This window comes from Notothenia rossii (assembly GCF_949606895.1).
Source record: "Notothenia rossii genome assembly, chromosome: 8".
NCBI lineage: Eukaryota > Metazoa > Chordata > Actinopteri > Perciformes > Nototheniidae > Notothenia > Notothenia rossii.
In genome coordinates, this window is record NC_136906.1 from 26,612,242 (window position 1) to 26,637,969 (window position 25,728).

General features: G+C 40.2%; 1 protein-coding gene, 1 long non-coding RNA gene and 1 pseudogene across 5 annotated transcripts in view; 1 reads left to right on the forward strand and 2 right to left on the reverse strand.

The window, feature by feature from the left end:
* The first annotated feature begins 3,429 nt into the window (after window positions 1–3,429).
* On the forward strand, window positions 3,430–25,380 carry LOC307015510 (myosin-8-like; annotated as a pseudogene). The gene is made up of 16 exons (XR_013810546.1): window positions 3,430–3,540; window positions 4,488–4,716; window positions 5,060–5,168; window positions 5,271–5,363; window positions 5,530–5,593; window positions 5,675–5,773; window positions 5,853–5,960; window positions 6,046–6,180; window positions 6,273–6,391; window positions 7,021–7,170; window positions 7,261–7,431; window positions 7,611–7,917; window positions 8,706–8,770; window positions 9,218–9,314; window positions 24,671–24,779; window positions 25,190–25,380. The product of XR_013810546.1 is annotated as a myosin-8-like (transcript).
* The window catches only part of LOC307015506 (myosin heavy chain, fast skeletal muscle-like), a 77,837-nt gene continuing 59,902 nt past the window's right edge, over window positions 7,794–25,728 (reverse strand). The window contains exons 29-30 of one of the 3 annotated variants that reach the window (XM_079644159.1): window positions 25,375–25,494; window positions 7,794–7,967 (exon numbers count right to left, since the gene is read on the reverse strand). In XM_079644159.1, the coding sequence (XP_079500285.1) occupies window positions 25,378–25,494 (117 nt within the window). In that variant the 3' untranslated portion in view covers window positions 7,794–7,967; window positions 25,375–25,377. Of the gene's footprint in view, window positions 7,968–24,053; window positions 24,759–25,374; window positions 25,495–25,728 lie in introns of those variants that run through there. The other 2 variants (XM_079644161.1, XM_079644160.1) reach the window with 2 other exon arrangements.
* Window positions 15,786–17,861, reverse strand: LOC307015523. The gene is made up of 2 exons (XR_013801564.1): window positions 16,032–17,861; window positions 15,786–15,942 (listed from the first exon to the last, which is right to left on the reverse strand). It is a non-coding gene; the product is annotated as an uncharacterized lncRNA (long non-coding RNA).

The following is a 25,728-nucleotide window of genomic DNA, read 5'->3' on the forward strand; positions in this document are numbered from 1 at the left end:
GGTTGAAGACCAGACGAGCCGCTGCATTCTGGATGAGCTGCAGAGGTCGGATGGCACATGCAGGTAGACCAGCCAGGAGGGAGTTGCAGTAGTCTAGGCGTGAGATGACGAGAGCCTGGACCAGAATCTGCGCTGATGTCTGGGTCAGCTGGGGACGTATCCTCCTGATGTTGTAAAGCGTGTATCTGCAGCAGCGGGTTGTAGCAGCGATGTTTGCAGTGAAGGACAGTTTGTTATCTAGGACCACACCCAGATTCCTTGCAGTCTGAGTCGGGGAAACAACAGAGGTGCCGATGTTGATTGTTAGGTCAAGAGTGGGACAATCTTTTCCCGGAAGGAAGAGCAGTTCAGTCTTGTCAAGGTTGAGCTTGAGGTGATGAGCAGACATCCACCGAGAGATGTCTGCTAGGCAAGCAGAGATGCGTGCGACGACCTGGGTCTCTGAGCGGGGAAAGGACAGAATTAGTTGGGTGTCGTCAGCGTAGCAGTGGTATGAAAAACCATGCGGGCTAATGACAGACCCGAGCGAGTTTGTGTACAGGGAGAAGAGGAGGGGACCAAGAACCGAGCCCTGAGGGACCCCTGTAGTTAATTGACAAGGGTCGGACTCGGACCCTCTCCAAGTAACCCTGTAGGTGCGGTCGTTGAGGTATGAGGTGAGGAGGGAAAGTGCAGTGCCTGAAACTCCAAGTTCTTGGACAGTGCGAAGGAGGATCCGATGGTTCACCGTGTCGAATGCAGCAGACAGGTCCAGAAGGATGATGACAGAGGAGAGGGAGGCTGCTTTAGCAGTGTGCAGTTTGTCAGAGACAGCAAGGAGAGCAGTTTCTGTTGAGTGACCTGCCTTGAAACCAGACTGGTGCGGATCCAGAAGGTTGTTCTGATGGAGATAAGAGGAGAGTTGTTTAAAGACAGCGCGTTCAAGTGTTTTAGACAGGAACGGGAGGAGAGAGACGGGTCTGTAGTTAATAACATCAGACGGGTTGAGAGTGGGTTTCTTTAGGAGAGGGTTTACTCTTGCCTCCTTGAGACTGTTTGGAAAGTGACCAGAAGTTAGAGAAGTGTTGATGAAATGGGTGAGAAATGGTAGAATATCAGGAGCGATAGTCTGAAGGAGGTTTGAGGGGATAGGGTCCAGAGAACAGGTGGTAGGACGGGCAGAGGTAACGAGGGTAAGAACCTCACTTGGAGAGAGAGGGGAGAAGGAGGTCAGTGTGTGGGTGAAGGGAGGGTCTGGTGACCCAGCGGTGAGTAAAGGTGAGTCAGAAAAAGAAGAGCGAATATCATCAACCTTTTTTTCAAAATGGTTAACAAAGTCGCTTGACAGAAGGGAGGAGGGGGGAGGTGCTTTGGGGGGGTCCAAGAGGGTGGAGAAGATAGAAAATAGTTTTTTGGGATTGGAATAGGAAGATTGGATCTTATCTTGAAAGAAAGTGCTTTTTGCCTGAGAGATGGAAGCAGAGAAAGAGGAGAGGAGAGCCTGATAGGTTAGGAGGTCGTCATGGTGTTTGGATTTCCACCATTTCCGCTCTATATAAGGTTATTCCAAGATTTTCTTTGTGTGTATTACTGGAAAATTCAACAGTTTGTCCTGTATTCAAAATGTCGTATATGCTTTCAGAAAGAAGTAAGTCATATTACATAGTAGTGTGATTTACGAGAAAATATGAAAAATGTCACAAGGAAAAAGGGAAGGACTTCACTGGAAAGGCCAAGTAGTTAATAACTGACTCAAAACACATTTTATTTCTTCTCATGCAGCTATCTCCCTTACTGACATTTCCTCTAATAGAAAAAGCTCTGCTATGAAACGAAGAAATGTATAAAGGAAAACACAGCAGGATTTATTACTATTACAATGTGAAAAACACTTTGGTCAAATGGGTGAGATTATTTCACCTATTTACATATGAGCTTGTTTCAATATTATTTATATATTAGGTACCATTTTCTTATTTAGTGCAATTATCTGCATTGTTGGACTTCCATATTTGCAATTCTTTTTTTAAAAAAACGTATTCTTGCTTTATATCAAGACCAATGTATGTTTTCCTTTTCTTCGTATAGCCTACAGTATACTATTCTGTTTTCTCTCTTAAGATAAGATAAGATTCCGGTAGGGAAATGTGGGTGTTTAAGCAGCAACACGAATAAAAGGATGAAACACATTATAGCACTGGTAAGAGTTCACACAAGGATGAGTAAATAATACGAAATAAAGAGTGTACATAAACAGTATGGTATAATAAAATATCAATTATCTAAAGCTGTTTACATGTATATAAATCTGAATTCCAAAGTAGGCACATAGGGTGTTATTTTGTTCTTAATTGAACTCTTTCTAATCTCAGGTTTTGATAATATTGGTTGTTGTTTGACATGTTCACTCAAACTTTTACAAAGCACTCTAAAAATTGTGTTGGCATGCATTTAGTGTTCCTCAAATGTGACATTCTGTTGTTACTGTATCTATATATAACCTTCCTGCATCTTGTTAGTATCTATGACCCATCTTCATCTATGAAGAGCAACAGGTTCATGTGCCGCTGCATGCCCATGTAAAGCAAGGAGGCTTCACACGAAGGACAATAGGGAGATATAAAAAGAGACCGTGCAACGGCTTGTGTTTGTTCTTTCACATAGCAAGGTGAGTCCACAATCCTTTGTGCAGGTTTATCGTACTTTATGAAATTCTGACACTGTGTGTTTATTTTGTGTGCAGTTCAATCTTCATTCTTCCTAATCCTGTATAAGTGGGTGAGTACATTTCAAGCATTATCCAGAGCATGAAAGAATTTAAAAGATGCTTCATGGTGCCTTTTTGGTCTTGGATTCAGGAGGATTTTCAAACATGAGTACAGATGGGGAAATGTCAATCTTTGGGCCTGCTGCCCAGTTCCTCCGCAAGTCTGAGAGGGAGAGGACGGAGGCCCAGGCTCGGCCGTTTGACAGCAAGGCAGCGTGCTTTGTCAGCAATGAGAAAGAGCTGTATGTGAAGGCTGAGATCCAGGACAAGGAAGACGGCAAAGTCACTGTCAAGACTGTGGATGACAGAGTGGGTGGACTGACAGATTTAACCTTTTATTAGATACTGAAAACAGACCGTGAAGACGATTTTTCCTGTTATGTGTGATGTGCTTTAGGACTTTATGTATTGTTATGTGAAAGGATTTTATGCAGCTGCAGCGTGTCTGTAAAATCTGCAGTAAAAACGTGCAGAATTGTATTAATGTGGCTTTCGACTGCCCTGGAGCTCTTTGCATGTACTATTTGTATAAGAGAATAAAAGTTAATATTATGTTTTTATAGCTCCTGAAAAATGTGAAAATCAATTTTATGGTGTCCACATTTTTCAGCTTTAAAATGTGAAGCATTATACTCTGTTTTGCTTTCCAGACTTTAACTGTCAGGGAAGACCAGGTGTTTCCCATGAACCCGCCCAAGTTCGATAAGATTGAGGACATGGTGATGATGACGCACCTCCACGAGCCGGCGGTGCTGTTCAACCTGAAGGAGGGCTACACAGCCTGGATGATCTACGTGAGTCTCTCAGCAAATATGATGCCAATGAATGAAACAGTCTGGATACAAAAACTTAACCTAGAAATTACAGTGCGGTTAGACATTTTCTTTACGTGAGATTGTGAAATCCACTTGTTGCAATTCAACATGGAAATCAGTTCTGAAGTTTGTGCTTTATTTTTGACTTATTTAAGAAGTATACTATCGATTATTTTAAAACCTTTTCATGTTTTTTTGTTTTAATTCAGTTAAGTCAAAATTGTTATTGCAAAATTCTATTTTTGGTGTCTTTTCTATGTGCTGTTTATTTCTGCTCTGTGACACGCTTTGGGTTGCACAATTGAAAGGTTGAACTTATATTAAGTACATTTGTGTATGTTTTATTTGCACTTAAAAAAATCAAACAGAGGAAAAGTAAAAATAAATCAAATACATGTGCAGGAATGGCAGAAATGCAGAATACACGACAGTAATGAGACATTAATGCTTTTACTGTCTCACCAAGGTTAAAATGACACTGAGTAACCATTCAACTGCAGATCAGATCAGCAACAGAAACAAGTCAAAATTAAATTAAATTCATATTTGACTTTTTGATACAAAAATATACAGTAGATTTAAAAAAGATATCAATCTTTGAAAACAGAATATTTTCCCATGGAAGATTTTTATCTTTTTAACATGCATGAATATATTCTGTTCATGCTGGATATTCATATTAACTGCCATCTGTCACTGTCATCACAGCTGAGTGCTCATGTTTTGATTTAATGGATTGAGAACTGAAGGACAGGCCATTTATAAAAGTAATGTGAATCTAGTTTATGGAACATGGTACATATCAGAGGATGCAAACTATCAGTAGGTTTTATCATCTGGAGAACATGAATGTTGGTGCAAAATGTTATAGCAATCCACTCCAAGTTCAGATATTATTATTTCAAGATCTTTTCTTTTCCGTGTAGACCTACTCCGGGCTGTTCTGTGTGACTGTGAATCCCTACAAATGGCTGCCGGTCTACAACCCGGAGGTGGTGCGAGTCTACAGAGGGAAGAAAAGGATGGAGGTCCCCCCTCACATCTTCGGTATGTTCGCAGCCAGAACAACAATTCAGCTAAATTATTTGATTCATTTCTTTCATCATGTGTCACTTTTGTGTCCTCAGATCGTGAAAATCAGTCAATTCTCATCACGTAAGTGTAGCAGAGATTTTGCTTATCTATTTGCACACTTTTGTACGTTAAGCTGTGAGAGGCTAATCATTAAAATAAGTGATCAAAGTGATTTTAGTAATCAAATAAAAGACTAATCAAAAATGTTTTTGTCTCCAGGATACTCCTTGTTAGTTCCTAAAGAGAGATAGAGAAAATAAAAACTGTTTGTTGTTGCAATATTAATTTTGGCCACAAGAGGCTGTAGTGCACCAGTAATATTTTAAATTGAATAAAAACACAATTTATTTTTTGTAATTTACCTCTTGGGCATTCCGTACAATTCACACAAAAAACAGTTAAAGGTATGTTTTTTGTGTCTTAGTGGAGAATCTGCTGCAGGCAAGACTGTCAAAACCAAACGCGTCATTCAGTATTTTGCGACGATCGCGGTGTATGCAGACAAGAAAACGGAGGCAGCCGGTAAAATGACGGTAAGTTCAGGACAACATTTGACAAGCTGTGCAGGAAGTAGAGTCGGTTTGTGTTTCTCGGAGGCAAGTGGGTGTGAGAATTACATGTTTGCTTTCTGACAGGGGACCCTGGAGGATCAGATCATTCAGGCCAACCATCTGCTGGAAGCTTTTGGGAACGCCAAGACCATGAGGAACGACAACTCCTCTCGCTTTGTGAGTCAGAGTCTGAGTTATATTTTCTCCTGAATTTACATTACATATTGATGTTATGTTATGTTTTACTGTTGTACTACCTTGTATAATGTACTTTGGTAATTGTTGATATGGTCATGCAAATAAAGTTTTTAATTTGAGTGAGATGCTAATGTTTTTCGAACAGGGTAAAATCATCCAGATTCACTTTGGCACAAGCGGTAAACTGGCATCTGCAGATATTGAAACATGTAAGTGTGTGCAAATGTTGTGCAGAACAGTCACATAGATGTTCCTGTAATATACAATTCATTTAGTTTTCTGTCCTTAAGATTTGCTGGAGAAGTCAAGAGTGACATTTCAGCTGTCGGCTGAGAGGAGTTATCATATTTTTGACCAGCTGACCTGCAACAAGAAGCCTGAACTGATTGGTAATCTGACTGTTTTACTTCTTGTTCTTACTCAGACTTTCAAATGTAAGATATTTAAGCTTTATATTTCTTCCGTAAGATCTGCTTCTCATCACCACCAACCCCTACGACTTTGCCTTCATCAGTCAGGGTGAAATCAGTGTTAAAAGCATAAATGATGCAGATGAGTTAATGGCGACAGATGTGAGTCGACTCCATTAAAACTTAAGAAGCTCATCCCGTCTTTTCAGATACTTTACCATCTGTTTTTACTCTTCTTACGATGCATCAAGCCATTGATATTCTAGGTTTCGCGGGTGAAGACAAAATGTCCATCTACAAGCTGACTGGCGCTGTGATGCATTATGGGAACATGAAGTTCAAGCAGAAGCAGCGTGAGGAGCAGGCGGAGCCAGATGGCACCGAGGGTGAGGCTCATCCATCCAAATTAACACTGACATGCCCATTAAGGAATCAGAAAATACAAAATATATATATTTTTTGAAATGTTATATTGCAGAAGCTGATAAAGCAGCGTATCTCATGGAGCTGAACTCTGCAGACCTGCTGAAGGCACTCTGTTATCCCAGAGTGAAGGTTGGAAACGAGTATGTCACCAAAGGACAAAATGTGCAGCAGGTACGATTTCTAATAAAAGTGACTTCCTCTCTTTACATGTAAGACTCCACTGCAAAACAACATCCAAAGCCATCTGTTTGGCTGTATGCTAATTACCATATTTTATCAAACTTAAGGTATAATAAACAATAAAGAGGAAATATGTGGAAGAACCCTGATCTTTTACATAAAGAGGAGTTCTAAATAGCAACATTTCAGAGAACATTCATGTGCAAGTGACATAGTGAGAATACAACTGGATAAATGGTAATTTAATTGAAATATATACAATTTCAAACCCCTATTCACTCTATTTGTATTACAAAATAAGGGAAAGTAGGAAATATACATATTTCAGACGCTTAAAACTGCATTTTCTGAAAAGAATCACAGTTGTTTCTGTTGATCTACTTAACGATTGTTTAAGTTCTGTTGAAGCCCATATCTCTAGTAGATAGAGGTTAAACCACTGCAAACCATTGAAATTCAAATGTGGTTATTATCTTTTGAAAGTGCTGTAAACACCCTCAAATCTGAGCATGGCCTCAGCATTCAAACCACATTCAAATCTTTTACTTTACACAACGTTTCTTACCTTTGAAGAATGAAGACAAAGCAACAGCTCCTTCTTTAACTTCCTCTTTTTCCAGGTGTACAACTCTATCGGTGCCTTGGCCAAGTCTGTCTACGAGAAGATGTTTTTTTGGATGGTGATACAAATCAACAAGCAGCTGGACACAAAACAACCCAGACAACATTTCATTGGTGTTCTCGACATAGCAGGATTCAAGATCTTTGATGTTGGTGTTCAAAGTCTTCTGTATATATTTCCATTTTCCTCCGCACTGAATGATCGTTTTGAACCTGATCTTTTCACGGTTTCTCTTTAGTACAACAGCATGGAGCAACTCTGCATCAACTTCACCAACGAGAAGCTGCAACAGTTTTTCAACCACCACATGTTTGTGTTGGAGCAAGAGGAGTACAAGAAAGAAGGGATTGACTGGGAGTTCATTGACTTTGGTATGGACTTGGCAGCCTTCATTGAGCTCATTGAAAAGGTACGGTACACCATGTCATTTATTAAGAACTTAAGAAGTAGTTCTATATTTAAACATTTACTTAAAAGCTAGTGAAGTAGTATAACTTGGCATACAATGGAAAAACTCCATTAAAGAACAAGTCTCTTGAATTCGTACATACCTTTCAGTACTTGAATGACGTAATGCTTGTTTCCTAGTCAATGGGGATCTTCTCCATCCTTGAGGAGGAGTGCATGTTCCCAAAATCAACAGAAACCTCTTTCAAGAACAAACTGTACGACCAGCACCTGGGGAAGAACAGCTGCTTCCTGAAGCCCAAAACAGGGAAAGGGAAGCCCGAGGCGCACTTCAGTCTCATGCACTAAGCCGGAAACGTGGACTACAACGTCAGCGGCTGGCTGGAGAAGAACAAAGACCCTCTAAGCGAGTCTGTGGTGCAGCTTTACCAGAAGTCCTCTGTGAAAATACTGGCCATGCTTTACGCGAGCTTCTCCGGGTCAGATGGTTGGTTCCGGTGTTTACACATTGTAGGGTTCTCCTGAATGTTTTCAGTCCTGCAAGTATAGCATTAAGAAATATTATTCAAGTGAAAGTATGCTATCAGGAGAGTGTAGTGGAAGTATCATGTTATGATATCAAGTTTAATTGTTTTTTTTTCAACGCATTAAGATTATTTTCATTACAAACTAATCTGCAGATTTATCCTGCTATTAATATGTATTCTTTGTGAGTGGGACCGTCACAATGTTTGATCAGTCCAAATGTCATACTTATCATCGTCTTAACATATTGCACTTACTCTATAAGGCAAAAACTCATACTGACATTTGTTTAGCTGGAGCCATGACATCTATTTCTTAAAAAATAAGGTGAAGATACATTTTAGGTTTCAACATGCTTTCTAATATTTTCTTACTTTTTGTATGCAAGACATCTCAAATTGTGACATAACATAAGCTGTTAGAAGAATATAGTAAAGTGAAAAATACAGTCTCTTACCTCTTGAAGAAGTAGAAAGTTGATTCAAAAGAAAATACTCAAGCAAAGTACCAGTATCTCACAATTTTACTTGAGTAATTGTATACAGTATTAGCTACACCCCTGTTTCTGTATGCAAAATTGAGGATATGCAGGAATATAAAGTATATAAGTATATCAAGCAGCACAAGTGGGGTTAGGATTTCTGTTCCTGAGCAAATGGAGAAATATTCAACAATGTATCCATAAAAGTGAGAGGCTGTTGTTAATGTGTTTTAGTTTTAAATGCGTAATTCATGCAGAAGCCGCTGCAGCAGGAACCAAAAAAGGATCCAAGAAGAAAGGAGCATCTTACCAAACTGTGTCAGCGCTCTTCAGGGTAAGATGCCTAAGTTCTAAACGTTTTTTGTTTCTTAACACTTGCCAACTTCCTTTGTAACACAGCAGCAGCTAGTTGAGGTTATAATTTGAGCCAAATGCTAACAACATCATCATCATGCCAACCAAAACAAAATGTGTGATGTTTAGCATGTGATGCCAACATGTTTAGCTAACATGTACATCAATTATTTAATGAAGATAACAAAAAGAGATTAATGCTATTTAAAAATTCTTACTACAACATAATGTTTGGTTTTAGAGGTAGGGTTTCCCTCTGTTCTTGTATTGTGCATTATTTATTAGTCTTGAAAAAACGGAATGGTGCATGAATTCTACTGTACATCAACTAATAAACGTTATATTGCATTTGTATTATTTACATATTTGTATATGAACTTAAAACAGTAAAGTGGGGAATTTTTTTTACCTTTTTAATTTATTCCAGGAGAATCTTGGGAAGCTCATGACGAATCTGAGAACCACTCATCCTCACTTTGTGCGCTGTTTGATACCAAATGAGACCAAAACACCAGGTAGCCTATGTTAGATTTGCTCATTATAACATACGCTGTATACTGTATATAATATACAATTTTTGGAAGAAAACAAATTATTTTATTCAACGTAGGTGATATGGAAAACCAGCTGGTTATACAGATGTAGCACTGAATTTCGGACTCCAGCTTACAGCTTCCTGCCTACGGCCTGCCAAAGACCAGAATAGAGGAATGTTAAGCCCTCCCACTATTTTCCAAGAGGGCGTTGCCAGATTTTCAATTTCAGGTTTTAACCAGGAGATGGCGCTTCATTCACAAATACAGAAAGACAAGCTTCATGGACTTTCAGTTGTGTTTTGAAGAGCATTTGAACACATCAATATTTTAGATCAACTAAAGTATATCTAATCTTGTAATTCAATACTACAATCGTTTGCTTTAATATGCAGTATATTTTTGTGTTTGCTTCCTCCTGCTCCCTTTCGGACACATACTGTATGATTTATTATTATTATTAATATGAAGATATTATTAAGATAAGATAAGATGTTACTTTATTGATTGAACATTTTAGTTTAGAATGTATATCAATTATTATATCAATATGAACATTTCAAAATACCGCGCCGGCATCACCGCCATAACCATAGCAACGTAAGTAAGAATGCAGCGCCGCCACGTACAGATGGCAACACCCAGACATATTCACAAATATAAAACAAATATTCAGAAACTGTAATGAACAATAACTATTATTTATTTCAAGAACTGTTATTTACAGAAACTCAACATTTCTAATCTGTGTGACACAAATATGCACGATTGTTTTGGGCTCCCCCTATTTATTTCAAAGTCAGCCGTCAAGGGAGCTCCCTCCCTCTTCGGGGGAACCAAGCTCCCCCTAGCTCCCCCCCATTTCGAACAGTGTCTGTGGCTGAATGGCCAGCGATTAGATGCGGCGCATTTATCATAGGTGATCAGATTTAACTGCCTGCCGTCAGATTTCATTTAAAAAACAGATCTGATTTTAAGACTATTTCTGCGCTCATAAAGAATGATAAGAATAAGAATAATAAGTATTGAACTGGTTTCATTCATTAGTGAGTTTATTTAACACTAGAACCGCCAATCGGGTCAATTTGTGTGATGTGTGTGTGCAATGTAACTTTTTTTCAATAAAATATTAAAGTCTCCCAGTCCGTGACTTTTCCTGAAAGTGTGTTATGTAGCACCCTATGTTGTTAAAAATTGCATTCTAATAGCGGGATTTGACGGGTTTAGGTAGGCCTATACAAAAACCTCTGGCGGTTCTAGTGTTAAGGTAATTAGGTACAGTAGAAGCCCTTTTTTATCAGTAACGAATTTAGCAGTTGAACATAAAATTCAACTAACTGAGGGTCACTTGCAATGACAGTGTTGTATCTAACTGTAAGCTTGTCACTCAGAGTAACTTACCGTTAATTTAGCTGCTGGAGAAGAAAGATCAAGGGGGGAGGGGGGGAGAGAGCTGTGGTTGATGGGCCATTAGTTGTGTAAATAAACAGCTGAGAGCTGCCGTTTCATTCAGACTGTTTAAAAAACTGTAACAACGGACTATTTTTCTTAACGGATGCATGTCAATTTAAATCAATACAACTATTTTTTAAATCAATACATACAACTATTTTTTAAATCAATAAAAACATTTTCTAAATCCATAAAAGCATTTCAATTAATATTGGGAGTCATGTCGTTACTTTGTTGAGAATGTGGCCGTGTAATAAGCGGGATAATTTGCAGCGACTTGTTCCTTATTGGGAAAATAACACCCGTCATGTGTGTGTAGAGGTGTGTGTGGTTAAAACACTTTCATGAAGTGAAGGAATTTCCTTCTATAAAACAGCTGTGTGCAGCAGTGAGTGTCACGGACATGAATTCATAGATCAAGGCAGACTGGTGCACACACTCTCCTGTCCTGCCAGGCGACACGCCCGTTCTAAGCCGTGTCCCTCACTCCTCACATCCCAAACATCCCCACAAGTGTATTATGTTGTTACATCGTTTCAGATGTTATGTTTCAGTTGTGCTCTGTTTATGTTCAGTGATGCAAACTTGTCACCTTTCGGCGAAATTCGCCGTTTTGAATCCAAAATAAGTCGTTTGTGTGATTCATGTAGATCTGCAATACAAATATTTTTGGGGTATGGGGGGGGCTGGGACCCGGAGTAATCTGCGGCCGTGAGCTGTTATGTGCCATCATGACACGCATGGTGTTCTTTTTTTATATATTATAATGAAGTACGAGCTGTGTGCTCGAATCTTCCTGCCTGTCGGCTCTGCTCATGGATGTATAATAAGGCTCTGCTGCTCCGAAATGATGGTCTAGCTTCAGCAGCTACATTACCTACGGGTGCGTTCGTTAATATTAACTGTGCGTCCGGAGTCACTGTGGCACAGACTGGACCGCTGGTGAACAGCTGTTAGAACGGGCTGTTCAGGTGTTCAGAGCAGAGCTCCCTGTCGGAGCGGCAGAGCGTGATGTGAACTGAATTTTTTTTCTGTGGCAATATTATTTAAGGAATCGTTGAGCTAGCTAGCTAGCATACATTGTCACTATCTGCTAACGTTAGCTTTAGCCTTCTATTTCTAATAGTTTTTTTCATAGGCTATAAACAGAGGTGGTATAAGTATATATATATATTGTACTTGAGTAAAAGTAGAAGCACAAAGATCTTGTACTAGAGTAAAAGTAGAAGTACTCAGGTCTTGTACTTGAGTAAAAGTAGAAGTACTCAGATCTTGTACTTGAGTAAAAGTAATAGTCCCAGAGTGTAGGAATACTGTGAGGAAGACTTCACAAAACAATTTCTTGTGCAAGTTGATGCCTCTGGTGTTGGACTAGGAGCAGTGCTAGCCCAAGGAGAGCCTGGCGAAGAGAAGCCTATAGTGTTCTTGAGTAAGAAACTGTTTGACCGGGAAAAAAAGTACTCTACGGTGGAAAAAGAGGGACTGGCTATAAAGTGGGCAATAGATTCATTGAAGCAGGGCCGGCCCTAGACTTTTGGGGGCCCTAAGCAAGATTTTGTTTGGGGGCCCCCCTCACTCTAGCGCGTTCTCACTACACACAACACGGAACCAACTTTTGTCTTATGATGTTAGTATGAGCACACATAGTGTACAAATAAGCATGTAAACACTAAAGTGGGACCTGAGAAGAGCAGCACAGTCTTTAAATTGACTACAAATAACTACCTAGGCTATAACTAATGACTATATAAACTCAGTGAACAGAAATATAGAAACTCCTCAGTCCTCAGTGACATATGTTTTGTTGTTGTGGCTCTGAGTCTGTACTCCAGCACATTAGATTTGAAATGAAACAAGGACTATGAGGTTAAAGTGCATACTGTGACCAAGTATTAAATATGACTACTTTGTTGAAGTGTATGTTAATTTGTCCAATATTACATTTGATCCCCCATTTTAGGGGATCAAAAGTACTCTGACAAATGAACATAAACTTGAATAAAGTAGTCATATCAGATAGCACTGATGAACTGACAGTACAGAATAAAAAGACTGACAAAGTGACCATCACTGTTCAAAGATAGATATTTTTAATAAAAAACACTCAACACTAAATAGAATATATAAATAGATCCAAAAATACCTTTAAAGGATTAAATAATATGTGCAAAACAAACTGCTTAACAATGAAATGAAATGTAAAAAAACAAATGCAAATACAAATGTTCCTCTCGTACGTACAGTCAGAATTGTTCTCTTCTTGCTTTCCTGGAGGCAAAGTCATTGATGACCTGATCATAGGAGATCTGGCTGCCAATCTGGTGGTTTATGCTGATTATTGCCATTCCACTCAGGCGATCCTGGGCCATGGAGGACCTCAAGTATGTTTTTATCAGTTTGAGCTTCGAGAAGCATCTCTCTGCGGACGCCACTGTCACTGGAAGGGTACAGGCTATTCTCAGCGCTATCCAAAGATTTGGATAGATCTCACACAGCTCGTTTTCATTTAAGAAGGTGAGCATCTCCAATGTGGTCATATCTTCTTTGGGAAGCTCTGGAAGGCTTTGCATCTCCATGGCTAGCTCTCTCCAGTCAACGTCTGCCTCTTCGCCACAGGTCAATCTTTTTCCCAGCAGGGCACATTGGTCTGTAAGTGACTCATCATCCAGATTATGGAAGTTGTGAAGCACTCCAAACTTGTCTCTTACTTCCCCCAGGGACTTGAATCTGTCCTCCAAAGACTGGATGCCACAGTCCACCACAACATTAAATAATCCTGTTTCCAGTCTCGTCATGGCATCAGCCACTGCCTCGTCAGCTGCCTCGTAGGCAAAATGCCTCTTTTTGCTCCGCAGCCTCTTTTCTTTCAGCACTGCCTCAACATTCATATTTCCACAGAGCTCTTTTGCTGTGGCCTGAGCATCTGTGAACCCAGTGGCCCTGTAGGTTACCAGCGATGCTTTGGTTTTGTCTAAGAGACTGACCGCAACATCCAGCTGCATGTTGACAGACTGAAGGAGCTTGCTAACTGTATTGATCTTTGACAGAATATCATACCAGACAACAGTGCAGATTTGGAATCTAAATGATCCAATTTCTTCTGCCAGGGATTGGGCCTCAATTCTGACCATGAGATCATTTGCGTTTTCCCTCACCTCTAGCAAAGCCTCCCTGACCTTATCCGTTTGGTAGCGCAACGGCTCGATGCTATTCACTCTGCTCTCCCACCGCCTCTCACTCCAGGACTTGAGAGTGATGTCCACATGTTTTTTCAGGATGGTCCACCTCTGGGGAGAACCTGAAAACAAGGTGTACAGCTTCTGAACATTACCAAAGAAGCAAGTAGCATCTATTGATCCTTTGGCTGAATCCGCCACCATCAAATTCAGTGTGTGGGCTGCACAAGGAACATACAGAGCTCGAGGATTCTTCTCCAACAGCCTGGCCTGCACCCCTTTATTTCTGCCCTTCATGTTTGCACCATTGTCATAGGATTGTCCTCTGCAGTCCTCAAAGGGGATCTTCAGCTCCTCCAGCCTGTTCAAAATGAGTGTAGACAAACCAAGCCCTGTGGATGCAGGGGCTATGATGAACCCCAGAAAGTGCTCCCTGATCTCAGTCCTTTTCTTCACACTCACTGTTCGAATCACAACAGTCATCTGCTCCTGGTGGCTGACGTCTGGGGTGCAATCCAAAATGATGGCAAAATACTTGGACTCTTTGATTTCAGCCACCATTGCTGCAAGTATTGTGTCACTGATACAGGACATGAGTTCATTTTGGATTGTTTTACCCAAGTATGTAGTGCAATTTCCTCCACTGTCAATGTGTCTGATGTGTTCTTTCAGAACAGGGTCAAACTTGGCAATTAGCTCAACTTCTTTGAGGAAATTCCCGTTGTTGTGGTACTGCAGGGTGTCAACAGTCCCTCTAAGTCCCAGGTTCCTCTCTGCTAGAGATTGGATGATGGAAACCAACCGAATGAGCACCTCTCGCCACCTCTTCTTCTCTGCCTCCAGGAGGTACAACTCTGTTTTGTCTATTGTCTTCCCTTTTCTAAGACGGAGCTCTAGTTCCTTCCAAGTCAACACACTTTTCACATGATCTGGGCTGTTGTCGTGTAGCTTCAGTAATGCGCCAATATTCACCCAGTCCTGTTGTCCCTCTGTTATGAGCTTTAATGATTTCTTGGAAAACAACTTGCAGCAAAAGCAGTAGACTGAATCATTGTTCTTGGAGTATATTAACCAGCTTCGCTTAACTTTCTCACCATTTACAAGTGTTCTAAACATGTAATGATAATGAAAGCTTCTGTTGTTTGGTGTTTTCGGGAATACAAAATCTCTGTCCACCTGTACTGGCCCCCTAATCACCAGATCTGTACGTACGTGATCGTTAAGTACTGATGGCCACCCAGTTGGATCCATTGGTGAACCAGAGAGAAAAGGAGTAGAAGTTACAGAGGTAGGTGTAGTAGGCGTAATGGTACTGCTCTCAACTTCAATGGGTACAGAAATACCTATAGGGAAATTAATTTTAAAAAATAAGTTTTTGTTACTTGACATGTTTACAAGTTGATGTTCCTGGCAATGAACAACACAGTTGAATGATTGAACACAATAGTAATAACAATATTCATAATAATAATAATAATAATAATAATACCATGATTGATTGGACATATAGTGCTTTGCTTTTCTTGACAAACAAAGTTAAGGTCTCTTTGATGTAGGCCTAAACTTACCATCATTGTCAGAGGTGGTTTCTTCAGTGATGGAAGTTAATGGAACTGCTATGGAATAAAGAAGTATATCATTGTTTAATATATGACTATAGGACTGTCTCTAGATCAGCTGTCTTTTCACCACTGCTTTTGAGATAGCTCCAAAGTGCTGATCCAGAATCAGTCCTTAAAAACAGGTATCATCAAACTCCTGCCCCATGCATGACAGATATTTATTATAAGCAATGAACAGCGAGCTTGCTCAATAGAACTTCGACAAATGGCAATTGTAGCTAGCTCTATGGGCTTAATCTATACACTTAACACATCATTTACCAGCATTGTCTGAGGCGGTTTCTTGGATGACATCGGAGTCACTGGTGCCAACAGCTGACCTTGTGGTTTCACATTCACCAACAGCAGCGGTGGAGGTTGATTGACCTGCTATGGAATAAAGAAATATATGATTCGTAATGTAATGACTTAATATTCCAAATTCAGAAAGCTCTCACTTTGGGCCCATTTGAACTCACCAACAGTGTCCTCAGTGGACGTTGTGGTGTGTGCTGGCACCTGCTGTGGGCTTCCAAAGTACTTCAGAAGTGCTCCTGAGGAGAGTATGTTACAGAGTTAAGCTTTATGGAAACAGACTTGAAATGGAACATCAAATGGAACATACTAGCTTTATATAGCTAATTCAATATTCAGCCAATGAATACTTGCATTTACATGAACTTAGAACCCACACAATGATGTTTGGATAGTTCGATAGATAGATAGATAGATAGATAGATAGATAGATAGATAGATAGATAGATAGATAGATAGTACTTTATTAATCCCAGGGGAAATTGGTTTACTTGGTCAAAATATGAAACAAGCACATATACCTAGCTAACATTAGCTACGAGTGTGACTTGCTGCCTGAGCTAAACTTTTCTAAAGTAAATTAATCAGTAACGTTAATAGCATCGCATTATTCTACAGAAAGGCTGAGATAATAATGATAACTTGGCTAGTTAGCTAGCTGTAACGTTAGCTAGAAAGTAAGTAGTAGTAGTAAGTAAGTTAGAATACTCCCAAATCCAAGTTATCCAACTATTGTTAGTGGGACACAGGACAGGAGACAGAGCCATAATATGAAGTTACATACCTTTATTGTCTTGCCTTTTTTCTTCATTAAGTTTTCTATTTTTTCGTTTTTGATCACCAGAGGCGTATGTCCTTTTTTTGCCAGACATCATGCAAACTGAAGGCACCACAGTTGAGCGCTCAGCTTTGCCTGCCTGCTCGCTCAAGTTGTCACAGCGTTACAAATGTGCCACAAAACCAACCAATCGGAGAACTCGAGAAGGTCAATTCTGATTGGCTGGTCGTCTCCAATCATATCTTCTATCTGAGATAGATGAGAGTAACACCTACGCCACGACGATTGTTTTTGTACTCCAAATATTAAGCAAAATATGTCACATTATATAATGACTGTTACAGAGTCATCATTTTGAGAAAAAGGCCTTCAAAGTTTCCTCTTCTCTGGATCGATCTGATTGATTAGCGGAGCAAATTATCAAAATAGTACGGAGGGAAGATATTTTCGTTTGGATTACTGGTCTGGGGGAAGCCCGCGAGTGTGTGTGTGTGTGTGTGTGTGTGTGTGTGTGTGTGTGTGTGTGTGTGTGTGTGTGTGTGTGTGTGTGTGTGTGTGTGTGTGTGTGTATTTTTGCATTTGTGTGTATTGTGGGAAAACACTCGAGAAACACCGGCTGTTGTTATGCCTGCTGTGACGTCAAGTTACTCCGTTCTCCGCTTTTAATTATGCCGTTACAAGCTTCAAAGTTGTATTTATCATCTGAATTTGCTGAAACAAGTTTAATATTCTGAAAGCCAATACTTTGTTTATTTGAAATCAGATGAAAACAAACTGTAACGGACCCTGCCGTGTTATCTATGATTACTATACACCTTACATTCATCATTTCAGCGGAGGGAGGGGAAGCGGCGCTGCGGAACAGCAGAGTGGCGAGTGAGAGCTGTCATCCTCCCTTTACAAGCTTCAAATGCCTGTAGCTAATGAGATTGAATCAGTGTTCGAATTACCCATTTGCTTTCGGGGGAGCCCTATTTATTTATTTTATTGCTAATCATATAGGCAGACCTGAAAGATCTATATGTTTCCTGCATTAGGTCAACATTGATCGCCAATAGCTTGTTTGGTAGGACATCTTTTTTTCTCCTCTCCGAAATCTCGATCGCTTTTTCGTTTGCCTGGCCCTTATGGTGATTATAAATCTTTTTCCGCAGGTTATTCTTTTAATCACTGCTGACTTTTCCCTGAATCCTTTCTTGTGAAAGGTGCACTCCGGTGGATTTTTCAGCGAGCGGCAGAGAGATCAATATACTTTTTGCCTCTTTGCAAATCTCATATCCACATTCATCAGAAAAGATGGAGTGAGTGGAATGAAAAGCCATGGATAGCTTTCATTCCACTCACTCCATCTTTTCTGTGTCCAGTTAAAAGGCAGGTCATGGGCATCGTCAGGTTTGCTAGTGCAGGTGGCGCCGGCGGCTGTGGCCGTTGTTGAAGCCTCTTCAGGCTCCGCATCGGCAAGCCTCTCCCTCGGTGTGGAGCTGTCAAACGCGACCCTAACGCCGCTTACAGCCGGCTAGCTAAAAGTTGTTCCGTTCACGTTGTCATTTTTAGAATCCTTCGCTTCTTTGCTTGTGAATCCAAAAGCTGCGAGGCTTGGCTGATTTCGTTTCGCCATATTTTTTTATGAACATTTCAAATACGCCGCCGGCATCGCCGCCGTAACCATAGCAACGTAAGTAACGTAAAGAATGCAGCGCCGCCACGTACAGATGGCAACACCCAGAAATATTCACAAATATAAAACAAATATTCAGAAACTGTAATGAACAATGACTATTATTTATTTCAAGAACTTTTATTTACAGAAACTCAACATTTCTAATCTGTGTGACACAAATATGCAGCTCCCCCTATTTATCTCAAAGTCGGCCTTCAGGGGAGCTCCCTCCCTCTTCGGGGGAGCCAAGCTCCCCCTTGGCTCCCCCCCATTTCGAACACTGGATTGAATATAACAATCAAAAATAACAAAATATACACAGCTAGATCAGATCGCGTTTTAGATGCGACTTTAGAGTAGAGCAACGGTGTACTGAGATAAAAAAAAAAATTAAATTAAAAAAAAATTTTTTTTTTTGCTAGGGGGCCCCTCAGTGGCTGCGGGGCCCTAAGCGGCCGCTTATGTCGCTTAATGGGTTGGGCCGGCCCTGCATTGAAGTATTACCTTCTTGGAAGAGAGTTTGTGTTGCAGACAGACCACAGACCTTTGAAGTGGATGCAATCTAAACAGCATCAGAATGCAAGGATTCTACGTTGGTGCCTAGCCCTCCAGCCATACCAGTTCACCATACAGTATTGTCCCGGTAAGAACAATCTTATAGCTGACTATCTTTCTCGTTTGCCTGACCTGTGCAAGCCAGAGGGGGAGGAGGTGTGAAATGTGAGGAAGCGCACACACACTCCCTCACTAACATGTTGGTCTTAACTATTTGTTTGTTAAGAAAGGTAGTACATGTTTTTTCAGAGTTGTCTTTAGTTCAGTTAAAGTTATAAAAACAGTTTACATAGACAAACTAATAAAATGCATCTAAATTATTTTGTCAGTCTGTAAAATACACAAGCACCAAGTAATCACCATTTCCTTTGTTCAGACCTGGAGGCCATCTTGTCCCAGTGCTCAAAGGGGGAGCACGCCTCCAAAGTACTCGTTATATGTGGCGTATGAGTAGGCGGAGTCTTGGACGCGATTGGTCAGGAAATGTGTGATTTTATGAGTGTCAATTAGGTTAAAAACTATCCGTTTTAAGCAGACCTTGTTGTTTTTGAAGGTATAATATGTATGTTGATGCAATAATGAATTTACTTAAGCCGTTAGGGTTTTATTAAATGTAGACAACAGTGTTTAAGTTTGTATTTAACCCTTCACATCGCTTTCAGAACCATGACCTGATTGGCCAGGTTGGAGTGGGAAGGCGGGCAGTCTCCTATAAATGTTGTTGGGAAGAGAGGGGAAGGGGACATTTTGTGTTTGTTCCTTGCTGGTGAATGCAGCACCAGACATGCAGTTTGTGTTTCTGTGGAATAATGTGGAAGGCTAAGAATAAAACGCCTGTTTATTTTTTGCAAGAAAACCCTCTCTCCACGTATCGTTCTTTCACCTGCACCTCACATCGTAACAATTGGTGGCAGTGGTGGGATATTTAAACGCCTGTGAGGAGTCTTTGAGGACAGAGTGACTAAATGAGAGGTGGACGTGGAAGAGGTCGTCAGGCAAGGGCCACGGCCTTGCCAGACATGGAGGAAGAAAAAAGACGAGGGACAATGGAAGAAGAATCGCCACTTGAGGGAGCCGTGGCAGCTGAAAGTGAAGAAGATGAGGAAGAGCTGGTGGTTCGCCCCAAAGTGTTTACAGCCCATACTGGGGGTGAGGAACTCTCTACAGTAAGCTTTGTGGAAGAAATTAGAATAAAACGCCTGTTTATTTTTTGCAAGAAAACCCTCTCTCCACGTATCGTTCTTTCACCTGCACCTCACATCGTAACAAATACTCTGTTACAGTAAAAGTCCTGCATTCAAAATGTTCCTCAAGTAAAAGTAGAAAAGTATTATCATCAAAATATAGTTAAAGTAGCGACAGTAAAAGTAGTCATTGTGCAGATTGGTCCATTTCAGAATAATAGATATGATATGTTTTATAATGATTGATCATGAAAGTGTTCTCAAAGCTGGTAAAGGTGCAGCTAGTTTGAATTACTTTGTATACTGCAGGCAGGGTAGCTTGTGGATTTACTCCAGGTGGAACTAAAGTCTGATTTAACACTTGATTATATTTCACTTAATTAATCCAGATCTGTGAAGTAACTAAAGGTATTAAATACATGTAGTGGAGTCAAAGTACACCATGTACCTCTGAACTGTAGTGGAGTAGAAGAACAAAGTAGCAAAACATTGAAATACTTAAATAAAGTACAAGTATCTCAAAATTGTGCCCAAGTATAGTACTTGTTGAGTTTATGAACTTAGTTACTTTACACCAGGGGTCTCCAACCTTTTTCTAACCGGGAGCTACTTTTGAAAAAAGAAAGTGGCCAAGAGCTACTCATGTTATTTTATATAGATTTCAGTGCACATATCACATTCGTGACTCAAGAGCAGAAACATTAACATTAACATGAATAAACTTGACTTTCTCATGAAGAGAAAAAAAGACAAATAATCACCATGCAATACTGAGTTCTGCTTTAACATCAATAACTACAGTAAACAGTTTTACAGATAAGAGTGCAAAGTTCCTAATTGTAATAATAACATTTCTAGCTCTATAATTTAAATTATTTCAAGCATTTCACAAATTTGTTTCACATGTAAAAGGGGAATATGGCTTGTGCTTTTCTCAACTTGCATCAAGCAAACATATGTCTTCAAACATTCAGTCTGTCACTGCATTGTTGTCTTTCTCCTGACTCAGCTAATGTGACACCTGGCACTGCATAGCATCCACCAGAGCACTGTACTGGGGTGTGTATCCTGACAAATTCACTCTGATTGAGTCATTGAGGTGTTCATCAGTAAGTCTTGTCCTGAATTTGGATTTGATAAAGTTCATATCAGAGAATGCTGATTCACAGCGATATGTTGACCCAAATAAGCAGGACAGTTTCAGTGCAGCAGTTTGAATGTTTTTGAATTTCTCTGGGTCCAATAGCTTCCAGAAATCTTTGTCCATCTGATGTGCTTTCAGCTGAATGTCATTCTGGAGATTGATTATCTCCAGCTCCAACTCTGAAGCACTGAGACTGAAAAGGCTGGCCAGTTGCTCAGACATATCAGTAACATCCACGATGTTGAATGGGTTAGCAAGGAAACTTGCACAGGGCTCAAGCTGTTTAAAGTCAAGAAACCTGTCCTCAAATTCCTGCCCAAGCTTAGTTAAGCAGTCACAGTACTTTGATAAGTCAAGAAAGCCAGCAGCAGCTTTATTCTCCTGCAGTACTTTTTGAACAGAGGGGAAATGATGCAATTTATTTCCCTTTACTTGCTGGAGATATAGACACAGATTTGCTTTAAAGGCCTTTACAGCACTAATCATGTCACATACTGTTTTGCCATTGCCTTGTAGCTGGAGGTTAAGCTGGTTTAATTTTCCTGTCAGATCAGTTAAAAAGGCCAGGTCAAGTACCCAACCAGCATCAGATAAGATGGAGGTGTCCTCCCCCCTCTCTTCCATGAAGAGCTTTACCTCATTCAGCAAGGAGAGGAAGCGCTGTAGGATTTTCCCTCTACTCAACCACCTCACCTCAGCATGGAGAAGGAGATCTCCATATTCAGCTGACAGTTCCTCAAGAAAAACTTTGAAGCTCCTGTGTTGCTTTGCCTTCGCTCGGATAGAGTTTATTATTTGTATCACAGGTTTCATGACGTGATTGAAGTCCATAACTTTGGCACAAAGTGCTTCTTGGTTAATGATGCAATGGTAACTCAGGAAACGTGGGAAATATGGATCTGACTTACAATTTGCGATAAAACCGTTGTGGCGACCTCTCATAGCCGGGGCTCCATCAGTTGTTATGGATACAAGCTTCTCTATTTGCACGCCTTTATTTATGAAATAATTCTTAATAGAATTATACACGTCCACACCTCTTGTTGTTGTTTTGAGTGGAAGCAGTGTCAGAAATTCCTCTTTCGCCGTAAAATCCTCAAACACCATCCGGATGAACACAGACAGCTGAGCTGTGTCGCTCGCATCCACCGACTCGTCGCACTGTATGGAGAACCACTTGCACCTGACCATGTCCCGCTCCAACTGTCCCATGGCATCCACTGACAGCGCCGACACTCTCCTCGCCACAGTGTTGTTTCCCAGTTGCACATCGTCAATGGCAGACATTATCTCCGACTTGCTCTTGTGGTCTCTGAACAAAGTCTCTGCCATAACAGACATCGCTCCCTTAAGAACACCGCCATCAGTGAACGCTTTTTTGTTCTTTGCCAAATACTGAGCGACTCGGAACGATGCTTCTGTAGCTAGGCTAGCTTTCTTGGCAGGCTTCGTGAACAATGACTGCTGCCTTTGTAGCGTAGCTTTTAATTGTTGTACCTTCTCAACGCGAAGGCAACTGCCGGCGGGATACTCCTTTGAAAAGTTTTCGTGAAGTTTTGTGAAGTGCCGCTCGACATTTCCCTTCTTCGCCACCGCAACACTCGAGCCACAAATTAAACACACACACTTGTCTTTGATGCTCGTAAATAAAAATTCATGTTCCCACTCGTCATGAAAGTAGTATATTTTAGATTTCTTCTTTGACGGACCTTCCTCAGTTGTCATGACTGCATCTTACATCTCTTTTTCTCTATCTTTCTTACTCTCAAAATATACTACATAAATAAATATGTCTCAACATGTCAACTGCACTTTAGCGCCCTCTGGTGAGCTACTCGGAAAACCTCCGCGAGCTACTGGTAGCTCGCGATCGACGTGTTGGCAACCCCTGCTTTACACCATGTGGCTATAAAGATAAAAAGACTTAAGCCTTGCACAGAGGCACAAAAATACATTTTCAAAATGCTCAACAGTGCTGCCAAAATTATAAACTGACTGCTCCACAATTTAAAATAAATGCTTTTATATATTTCTATTAGATGTGACTCTTTGGCGTTTCTGTTATTATTAACACTGCTGCTTTAGTTGTTCTGACTGCTAAAATCCTCTGTCATTCCGTGGGGTGGGGGAGCCGGGGGCTCGGATCCTTGTCACCTTTTTCATACCTGATGAGTTTGCATCCCTATATGTTAAAAAGCCTCAGTCACCTTAATTCATGTAATAAAAACATCTCAGGTCAGTAACACTCAAAGCTAAATGTGCAATACCATGTTCAGCTATGTTACTATTTATAATGTTATTGTTGTTACATCAGAAGATGTACATATTGAAATGATTTCTTAACTTACAGTAGGCTATTTTTTACAATGTGTGTTGGAAGGATTTATTAAATTACAATGAATATTGTCCTTGTTGAAGGCTTTTAGAGAAGGGTGAACTATAAGCCTGAATTACATAACATTTATACCTAAAAACATAAAAGCCACAATAAATAAATCACAATTATTCTAGTTATTTTTACCTTCCGTATTGCTTTCAACCCAACAGCTTTTATGGTGCTGTTACGTCACTAACTGTAAGCTTGTCACATACAGTCTATGGTCACTCAGAGTAACCTACTGTTAATTTAGCTGCTGGAGACGAAAGATCAGGGGGGGGAGGGGGGGAGAGAGCTGTGGTTGATGGGCCATTAGTTGTGTAAATACACAGCTGAGAGCTGCCGTTTCATTCAGACTGTTTAAAAAACGGTAACAACGGACTATTTGTCTTAGCGGATGCATGTCAATTTAAATCAATACAACTATTTTTTAAATCAATTAAAAACAATTTCTAAATCCATAAAAGCATTTCAATTAATATTGGGAGTCATGTCGTTACTTTGTTGAGAATGTGGCCATGTAATAAGCGGGATAATTTGCAGCGACTTGTTCCTTATGGGGAAAATAACACACATACATATTTTTGGTGAATTACTGAGTTTAGGCACGTTAATAACGTTTTAATGAAGTTGAATACAGTATATTCATATGTGTCAGTGATTTCATGTCAATTCGGCGAACATAAACATAAATGGTCGTGGTGAAGATGATGATTAAATTAGGATTAAAAATCGAGAGCCGGGCTGCATTTCCTCCCGTTCGTTTTTTTCGAATAACAAAATTATTTTGTTAAATAACAACATGGTGATGTTCTGTAAATGATTACATGTCTCTTATTTAGCACAGAATATGATATTCGTGACATATGGATCTTAACAAAGTTCCGCTGTACATCCAGCGTACTGTATCTGACTTTATTTCACATGAGCTCCAGTGTGGAACCCCACTGCACCCCCTGGTGGATCAATGATCCATTGCAGCTGGCTTCATTATAATTACATTTATCTATCACGGGGGCGGTCTCAAGTCAAGCTGGAGGTTTTCCCTTGAGCGAGGGCAGATACCGTACCAATGACGGCCCTCGCGTTTCAAACTGTCTGAAATGAATCGCTACATCTGTACACCAACTCCGCTGCAACGGCGTCTTGGAGGGAATCCGGATCTGCAGGAAAGGATTTCCAAGCAGAATCCTCTATGGGGATTTTAAGCAGAGGTAATTGAAGCTTTGGATTTAAATCAGCAGTTTTCACATTCTTCATGCCACCCTTTAGTAATATCTGGCCTAGAATGACTGAAGGTCAGCCAAGTTTTTAAATACACTTTTATGGTGCATACAAGCTATTTACATATTTATAGCAATAGCCACCAGTAAATATGAACAAAATAAAAATAAACAACATGGGACAATGATTTTTACAAGTAAGAATTTGGAGAATTAAGGTAGTGATTCTCATAAAAGCCTGTAATAAAACAAAGTATGTTGTTAACAAGATGGAACAGATGTGTAAGTTGTTGACTTGCCTGCAATATTTTTACTTAAAAAAAAAAAAACTAAACATTCTAGCCTCTGATAGTTTTAGACTTTCTGTCTAATACTCAGAGTTCTGATTATTCCTGGTACAGATACAGGATCCTGAACGCCAGCGCTGTTCCAGAGAAACAGTTCATGATAACAAAAAAGCTGCAGAGAAACTGCTGGGCTCCATTGACGTGGACCACACTCAGTACAAGTTTGGACACTCTAAGGTTTGCATTCATTACTTTTTCAATCATAGAGACTAAATAAGCTTTGGCAGATTAATATTTACCTTTCATTTCAGGTGTTTTTCAAAGCTGGTCTGCTGGGCGCTCTGGAGGAAATGAGGGATGAGAGGCTGGCGCAGGTGGTGACCTCCACCCAGGCTCTGTGCCGCGGGTACCTCATCCGCCTGGAGTACCAGAAGATGATGGCCAGAAAGTAAATATGCAGCTTTTCTCTACTTCTGTGGCAAGCCGTTTTAGCATTTGATCAGTGGAGTTAAAGTAAACACAGATTTAAACAATTGCTTTTTTACCCTTACATATACATTACACATGAACTTTATACTTTAACGTGTAACAATTAGATTTTTAAAATCTACAATTCCTAGTCCGAATTACTTTTCAAATATCAGAAAATAACA